The sequence below is a fragment of the Cucurbita moschata genome, unplaced genomic scaffold (assembly GCF_002738365.1).
Source record: "Cucurbita moschata cultivar Rifu unplaced genomic scaffold, Cmos_1.0 Cmo_Scf00017, whole genome shotgun sequence".
Taxonomy (NCBI): domain Eukaryota; kingdom Viridiplantae; phylum Streptophyta; class Magnoliopsida; order Cucurbitales; family Cucurbitaceae; genus Cucurbita; species Cucurbita moschata.
The window spans coordinates 1981123-1989852 of record NW_019268533.1 but is presented as its reverse complement, the minus strand read 5'-3'; the positions used below and the strand labels follow the sequence as shown (position 1 = coordinate 1989852).

General features: G+C 32.9%; 1 protein-coding gene across 3 annotated transcripts; it reads left to right on the top strand.

Moving 5' to 3' along the window:
* The first annotated feature begins 331 nt into the window (after positions 1-331).
* LOC111455598 (tetracycline resistance protein, class D-like) lies at positions 332-7221 on the top strand. 3 transcript variants are annotated; one of them, XM_023097323.1, is made up of 15 exons: positions 334-541; positions 2478-2589; positions 3839-3951; positions 4035-4157; positions 4705-4919; positions 5042-5117; positions 5563-5649; positions 5745-5825; positions 5946-5978; positions 6215-6268; positions 6354-6395; positions 6535-6613; positions 6735-6805; positions 6883-6993; positions 7089-7221. In XM_023097323.1, exons 1-14 carry the CDS (start codon positions 371-373, stop codon positions 6970-6972), a joined length of 1347 nt encoding a protein of 448 aa, XP_022953091.1. In that variant the 5' UTR covers positions 334-370; the 3' UTR covers positions 6973-6993; positions 7089-7221. The 3 variants fall into 3 exon arrangements, with proteins under 3 accessions (XP_022953092.1, XP_022953091.1, XP_022953090.1); XM_023097322.1 differs by having other exon boundaries at positions 335-541; positions 7103-7221; XM_023097324.1 differs by lacking the exons at positions 6883-6993; positions 7089-7221 and having other exon boundaries at positions 332-541; positions 6535-6636; positions 6675-6758.
* The last annotated feature ends 1509 nt before the right edge of the window (positions 7222-8730 follow it).

The following is an 8730-nucleotide window of genomic DNA, read 5'->3' as shown; positions in this document are numbered from 1 at the left end:
TAAATTTAAATATGAAATATTTTTCTTTGGTATATTTAATGCTCCACCAAAAATATTTTTTTAGGGTCCTCACACATAAATTTTCTAATAAATGACTAAAATTCTAGTGACCCATTCTTTCCAAAAATTGCAAAGAGACAAATTATTAAAAATAAAAAATAAAAAATAAAATGCGTTTTATATTCTTTTTAGAAATTAGAACAAATTAAGTCCTTGTCTTTGAGCTGGGCCTGATTTTTCACTGGGCCCCCATCTTCTCGATCGACCCGAAAGCAAGGTATGAATTAAACGCAAAGCCTTACGAATCAAACGCAGAGCCTTCGAATATATATATATAGCAGAAGAAGAAGACGGAGAAGGAGAAGAAGAAATGGAGAAATTGTTGAGTTGTGGGGTAAGTCATCTGTTCGTGACGCTGTTTCTGGCGACGGCGGCCGGAGTAATGGTGATGCCGGCGATCACCGACGTGACTATGGCGGCGCTCTGCCCCGGCCGCGATGAGTGCTCCCTCGCCATCTATCTCAGCGGCTTCCAACAGGCGGTAACACAACGAACAACCTTGCTTCACTTTTTTTTTTTTTTTTTTTTTTTTTTATAATAAAAAAAAAAACAGTCTCGATTTTAGTCTTAATCTCTGTTTTTTATTGATTTTGAAGATAATTACCAAAATTTTAGTTAAACAAATTATTAATTAATCAACGGTTTTTCAAATTAACTTTTAAAATATTTTATTTTATTTTATTCTATTTAAAAAAGAAAAAAAAGAAAAAAAGCCTTGGCCGGTGGTGGGAGAGTGTGTGGTGGTGAAGTGGCTGTGGGTCAGTTGGGGAAGTGGGTGGTTTTTACTTTTTAGGGTAACTTTTTTTTTATTTCATTTAAATGTTTGGATTAATGGGTTTCCCTTTCCATCTTTTTCCAGAATGCCCCATTATTCAATTAGATATTTTTTTTAAGAGCAAAAATTTCAAGGATAAATTTTCCTATTTTTAATATATATAATATTTATTTTCAAATAATTTTTAATGCATAATTTCTATTTTTAAATGTTAAATATTTTAAAAGAAAAAAAAATATAATATGATTTTAAATATAATTTTGAAACATTTTAAATTTCCAAGGTTACTACTTAGTCTTTCATATTATATATTTATTTCAAATAATTTTTAATGCATAATTTCTATTTTTAAAATGTAAAATATTTTAATAAATTTAATAATATTTTAAAAGAAAAAATATAATATGATTTTAAATATAATTGTGAAAAATTTTAAATTTCCAAGGTTACTACTTAGTCTTTCATATTATATATATAATATTTATTTCAAATAATTTTTAATGCATAATTTCTATTTTTAAAATGTAAAATATTTTAATAAATTTAATAATATTTAAAAGAAAATAATATAATATGATTTTAAAATATATTAGTTTTGAAATATATATAGATAAATATAATCATCATCTTTGGTCTCGTTTAGCTAACACAGAAAATTTTTTCTCCTCTCCCTTTTCATTTAAATGAGAATTTTCTGCTAATTAAATGAACATCTCTAGTTATTTTATGTGTTGGACTTGTGTGTTACAACGTATTACGACGAATACATGTTTTAACGCCTGTTCAACTAAATATCATGCTTATTAACTATTTATCCATTGAAATTAATTTCGATAGTTTAAAATTTTCGTTTAAATGTATAAAATTAAATATTACATTTATTTTAAAGAATGAAAAATAACATGTCTGTAAATGATTTAAAATCGGATCAAATCGCTATTATAATCAATTCAAGTAAAGTTTAAATCAATTATAAATTGGTATGTCTATTCTAAAAGTAGAAGATTCTTGGATTTAAAAGCCAATAATATTCAAAATATCGAGCCACGTAATTGTTTTTCGTGTCAAATGGGAAATTCATTGCCTTTGAGGAAAATATATTTTCCTCATTTTTTCGACGTGCTTCGCTTTCATAGTTGAAAAAGACGTCTCATTTATGAATTTTCTTTTAATGAAATTATAACGAATAAATAAAATTTAATATTACCATAAATAATATATAAGTTATTTTTAGTTTATTTGGTTGAAGGGTTGGTAACAAAAAAGAAAAAGAAAAAGAAAAAAAACATTTTAAAGCACTTTTGACAAAATTGATTGAATAAAAATCACTTTAAAAATACAAAATATCAAAATAATAATAATTCAAATACTTTTGTCAACATTACTTACTGGAAAAGCAATCTTTTGAATTTAATTTAAGATTTTCACATCATAATTATTTTAAAACTACCGTAAAGCATAAAATATTGAAATTAAGGCAAAAAGAAAATTAAATTCAAAATTGATAAAAATATAATTTAAGAAAATGAAAATGAAAATAATATAATATATATATATATATATATATATATATTTTTTTTTTTTTATAAAATTTTAATTTTTATATTTTTTTGAGAATATAATCGTAAATGGAAATTTGCAGTTAACGGGATTGGGAGCAGTAGTGATAACGCCACTAGTAGGGAATCTGTCTGACATGTACGGAAGGAAGGCGATGCTAACGTTACCGATGACAGTCTCCATTATCCCACTCGGTAGGTATGCCTCCACTAAGACTTGGGTTTTATTTAATTTTGTGTATATATAGACACCAATTTTCTTTCATAAATTTAATATAAATTGACCTATTTTTAAAAAGTCAAAAGCTTTAGCTTATATAGCTTATATATAACTCGACAAGGAACGTGGAAATTCGATTGGGTGTTCGTGCGCAACTAGCATCTTATAATAATAGGTCATTGACTCTCGAACAAAGGAAGGGACTGAGCAGCACTAAAGTCGTAGTCGATACTGTGCCTTCCTATTTCTTTTTCATTTTCATTTTCAAATTGAAAATCAAGGTATTAGTGCTCTAGAAAGATTCCAGGGCGTTGTGGCTTGACTAAGAATCTCAAAAGGGCTTTTTTAGCCTACTCTACTACAGTGGACCGTTGAATTAGTAGGTGCCCCTGTTTGTGGGTTTGTGTTGAGGATTGTTGAGAGTGAGTCCCACGTTGACTAATTTAGGGAATGATCATGGATTGATAAGTAAAAGACTTCATTGATACGAGGCCTTCTGGGAAAGCCCAAAGCAAAGCCATGAGAGCTTAAGATCAAAGTGGACAATATCATACTATTGTGGAGAGTAGTGACTTCTAACATGGTATCAGAGTCATGCCCTAAACTTAACCATATCAATAGAATTCTCAAATATCCTCAAATATCGAACAAAGAATTGTGAGTCTCGAAGGTGTAGACAAAAGTGACTAAAGTGTCGAACAAATGGTGTACTTTGTTCGAGGGCTCCAGAGAAAGGAGTCGAGCCTCGATTAAGGGGAGGCTATTTGAGAGCTCCATAAGCCTCAGGGGAGGCTTATAGTGTACTTTGTTCAAGGGGAGGATTTCTATGCTCAAAGTGGACAATATCATACTATTGTGGAGAGTCGTGATTTTTAACCGTTTGAATGACTGAGCCACCAAGCTTGGCTTGTGATGGTAGGCTAGCATCCTCAAACAGACTTGATGGGAACAGACTCATAATTATGTGGACAAGTTGATACATAATTGCAGCGACAAAATATATATATATATATATATATATATATATATATTATATATATATATTTTTTTGGTGGAGGCGTCTTTATTTCAAAATTTAAAATAATTTTTAAAAATAATTTGCGAACGTTTATGGTATAAAAAGGACACGGGGACTTTTATTTTAAAATTAACCTTTAAAAAATGCTTTTGGAAGTATTTAGCTTCTGAAAGCGCTCTCATGGCTATTTGATTTTTCGCGCGCAGCGATTTTGGCGTACAGCAGGGAGAGGAACTTCTTCTATGCATATTACGTTGTGAGGACTCTCACGGCCATGGTCTCCGAGGGCACTGCCAGTTGCCTCGCTCTCGCTTATCTGGTAATTTCTTCACTCATCTCTTCCAATTTCGTGCAAGTTTCCGTCCAGGTCTACTCAATCTGATGCTCCGATTATATTCTCAGGCAGACAACACTTCACAGGCAAAACGAGCGTCGGCATTTGGTTTGCTTACTGGAGTATGCTCTGCTGCTTATGTATGCGGAACTTTAGCATCTCGCTTACTCGCCACGGACTACATTTTTCCGGTACTTTTCTTCATTAGCGAAATGAAACTGATCTTTTGTTCTGTAGTTCTATGTTTCGAGATTCAATGCGTAGAGGTATAGTTTTTGTTGTGCTGTATATTTCGATCAAATTACTGCTAATTTCTCTACAATGAGAACATTCATCTATGATTACAACTGTTTAGTGCTCTTTTGTTCTATAGTTGTGTTTCGAGATTCCGTGGTAGACCGGTAGTGATATTGTTATTGATATTTTGTATGTATTTCGATGAGATTGCTGCGACTTCTCTATAATCGTTACTGTACACATGAGAATGCTCCTCTGTGATCCTGATTGTCTACTGATCTCTTGTTCTACAGTTTATGTTTCGAGATTGAATGGTAGTGATACTGTTATTGTTCTGCCGTATATTTCTTTTAGATGCTGCCGTTTCATCTATAATCGCTACTATACATGAGATTATTCCACTATGATCGCAATTCTCTACTGGTCTCTTGTTTGTTCTATAGTTTATGCTTTGAGATTCAATGGTAGTGACGGCATTGTTCTGCTGTGCATTTCAATCAGATTGCTGCAATTTCCTCTATGGTCGCAATTGTATACATGAGAATCTTTCTCGAGGATCGTTTGCCAGGTGGAAGTGATTTAGTACAGCCAATGTTGAAGGAAGAAGTACCAGAATTGACCGACCGTGAAGACGATGGTGGTGAATTTCCGAGACCGACGTCGGCTTTCAGAAAGATGCCCACTCTGAATGAGGTTATTCACTTAATCACGAGCAGGTAAAGGAGAGTTGTCAGCTATCTGCTTGTGCATTTTACAGTGAGAATTGTTCTTTCTTCCTATGACTCTGCAGTAGACCATTCTATTTAATAACCATAGGGTACAACTTCATTGTTTACAGTACGCTACTCTCACAAGCCGCAGTTGTTGTATTCTTCACCGGCCTCGGTGAGGGAGGATTGCAAGCCTCGATATTGGTATGTCAGTATTTTTCTTCACTATTGCCTCTATATTTAGAGAGATTTATGACCAGTAGTAGTTGCTTTGAAAAATCTGAAAGAAGTATTCTGAAGTGTTTAGTCCGCCAGTGGAAATTCTACTCAAATTTGACACACGTAATTGTTGACAGATCGATGAAACAGATACTTGAAGAGATGCATATTGTCACGATCAGGACTTTGTCAAGCTGTTAAGAGTGTTTCCTAGATCAGAATAAACATTATTGAATTCTTTTTATATTTCATTTTCAGTGATAACCGAACACAAGACTGATTAAACCCACAATAATCTTTACTCTTACAAATTGCCTATCAATTATTCTTGAAAGTAGTTTCAGAAACAGGAACAGAGAATCTTTTGTAAGAACAACGTGAAAACAACTGCCAACTCTCTCTCTGATAGTTAAATTGTATTGCATTGCAGTACTATTTGAAAGCTCGATTTCACTTCGATAAGAACCAGTTCGCAGATTTGATGCTAGTTTCTGGGGCTGCAGGAGCGGTATCGCAGGTAGAATCTACGTGCTTTACTAAGATGATCTGGTTCTTTACACCGTTTTCTGCTCTTCCTTCTCTTTTAGTTAACTGCTTTATACATATGTGCAGCTTGCTTTGATGCCCTTGTTGGCTCCTGTTCTATCAGAAGCCAAGTTACTTTCAATAGGGCTTTTGGTGGGCTGCATCGGTGTAAGCACCTCGGACTCGTTGCTTAGTATTCCATTAACAACTTTTTTCCTTCTACTATATAATCAGTGAAGAATTTGGTCATTTAACCAACATTGCTCATTATAAGTTGATTTATTGCAGATGATCATTAACAGCATTGCCTGGGCAATTTGGGTAAATCCCTCTCCAATTATCAAGAATTTCTTAAAATCCTCTGCTTTTATTTCTTCCTAGGCTTGAGGTGTAAAATTGAACCTCATTACATGAAAAGCATTAATGTTAGATATCATGTGATTTTATCAAACTTTTTGAATTTTCGATATCGGCTGCTACTCAATTTGTTCACGCGCGTACTTCAAATGGTTTGTTGTCCAATTCTCATTATATTTCTTTCTTTCTTTCTTGCCCAGGTTCCTTATGCTGCAACTATATTCTCTGTTTTCTCTGTTTTCGTGAATCCAAGTGTAAGCTTTAAACTTATCCCTTCTATACGTTTCTCCCAACTGATGCATAACCATTATTGCTTATTGGGATCTGGGGTTTATACAGCTACGCAGCATTGTATCAAAACAAGTCGGTCAACATGAGCAGGTAAATAAAGATACTTTTTACTGGTGAAAATTTCATATTCAACAACCATTAAATCATCCATATCCATATCATAACATTGTCTATAATAGTTTCTATGATCTCACAAACTTTTAGACCAATAATAATAACTCATTTACAGGGAAAGGTTCAAGGATGCCTTTCAGGGTTAAGCTCTCTCGCCCAAATTGCAGCTCCCATCATCTTCAGTCCTCTCACAGGTTTGGACTCCAATTCTATATATATACACATCTTTACACACACACACACACACACACACACATATATATTGAAACACAAGGGGCTCGATTTAACAATTTTATCTAATTCATTGATGTCCAGCTTTATTCTTGTCTGACCATCCACCCTTCAACTACCCCGGCTTCAGCCTATTGTGTATTGCCATCACTTCAGTAAGTACCTGAATTTGTACCAGCTTGAAATCTTCTCCTCACGGCTTTTCTTAGCAATTATACTTAAAATTATGCAGATGATTGCTTTAGTTCTAAGTCTCATGATGATGGCGTCCCCAAGTAGTTCGAGTCAACAAGCCAGTAGCAGCGTCCGCACAGAAGCGTAGCCGTTGTAATCTGAGAACTTGGTATGTCCATAATGTATAAGCTTTTGAAGATAAAACCTCTCCTATATAATTAATTATATGTTCTGAGGATTGATAAAGTGGAATCCATTTTGAAGATTTATTTTTTCAGCCTCAGTAGGAAGTAGATTTTCCAGAACATGGCTGAAGAGTTTATTGCAATCAGCTAGCCAAAAAGGATGCAACGTCTTGGATTTTGCTGGTGTGTTGTCCAACTCTAGTAATTTTGCATTTTAGGTGTGTAATTAAACTAGGATTTTGGACTTTTAAGAATATAGCTTGAATATATTAAAGATCGTTTGGCGTAGAAAATTCAGACGTTGAAGTGATTATAAATTCAAGGTTAAAATATCATTTTTAGTAATCATATTTTTAAGTCTCGATTCATAATCTACTTTTAAAAATTTAAAAATTTAGGCTATGTACCTTCAACAAAGGGCATTGCCAGAGAATTTACCCATGAATGTTGTTCCGAATCAAGCTAATTGCGAATATTAACGACAAAGTAGCGTGAAATTGAAACTTGCCAATAAAAAACCTGTAATGAATACTATTGTTTTAGTTGCATTTTTATGATTTGAGTTTTGACTTTTGGGAGTTCAGTAGTAGTGGCACTTCTAATTATTAAAAGAAATATTTTTAGATTTAAAAAAAACAAAAAATATATATAATATATATATATTCCTTTTTCTCTTTTTCTTTTCTTTTTTTCTTTTTTTCCTTTTCTTCTTCCTTCATCTCCTTCCTTTCTTCTCCTCTTCGTCCCCTTCTTCCCACGTTTAACATAATAATAATAATAAGAATCGAACATAATAATAATAATAATAATAATAAAAATCAAACCGAAACCTTCGATTATAAATCTGAAACGAAGGGTTGCTTCATTTCAAATGCCCGCTGCCCAGATTTATTTCAAATGTCCGCTGCCCAGATTTGGGCGTCAACCTCTTTTTATATATATATATATATTAAATTTGGGAAGGGGGAGAAAGAAGAGGAAAAAGAGGGGAAGAGAAAAAGAAAAGGATAGATAGAAAAATAAAGGCAGCCATTTTTTAAAGTTATTATTATTTCTCTCTCTCTCTCATTCTTACTCTTTTTCCTTCCTCCATCTATTATTCTTTATAAAAGTAAGAATGAGAGAGAGAAGGGAAAAAAAAAAAATAATAAATTAACAAATATAAATTGTTCGTCAACTTTCGTTATTATATACTAGGATGAAGATGAAGATGGAGATGAAGCCTTGAAGGCCCACCAGAATAACCATCAACTATCTAACATATTTTCTTATCCAGGCAACTACTTAATTCTTCCGCTACTAAATACAATCGACTATCTAAGAGCTTTTATCCAACTATAAACACAAAATTATAACTTTTAAAATCTCATGAACTAAATTCTAATTTTCTCCAAATCTAAGGACTAAATTCTAATTTTCTCCAAATCTAAGGACTAAATTCGAAATTTAGCCTATTTTCATCCCTATCTTTCCATTTCTAAACATAAGAGTAAGTCTGCTATAAATGATCCAATAGCTCAAATGGTTCGTCATGTCCATTCATTTCCTAAAGTTGTATAAAAGAGCCTACCAATCCTCACACGCATTCAATTCAACTGGAACTAATGGAGGAAATTAGCATCTAATGAGTTGGCTTAGCTGTAAACCAATATTCGACATTCTTCTCGTCCTCCTCCGCCCTCTCGAAACCTAGCTCTTAGAGTTGCATTTCCGGGCTAATA

Excerpts from the sequence above, each read along its gene's own strand:
- LOC111455598 (XM_023097323.1), top strand. The coding sequence starts at position 371 with ATGGAGAAATTGTTGAGTTGTGGGGTAAGTCATCTGTTCGTGACGCTG. Across the intron at positions 5,650-5,744 it reads CTGCAGGAGCGGTATCGCAG|CTTGCTTTGATGCCCTTGTT; the intron begins GTAGAATCTACG and ends ACATATGTGCAG. Across the intron at positions 5,979-6,214 it reads GCATTGCCTGGGCAATTTGG|GTTCCTTATGCTGCAACTAT; the intron begins GTAAATCCCTCT and ends TTTCTTGCCCAG.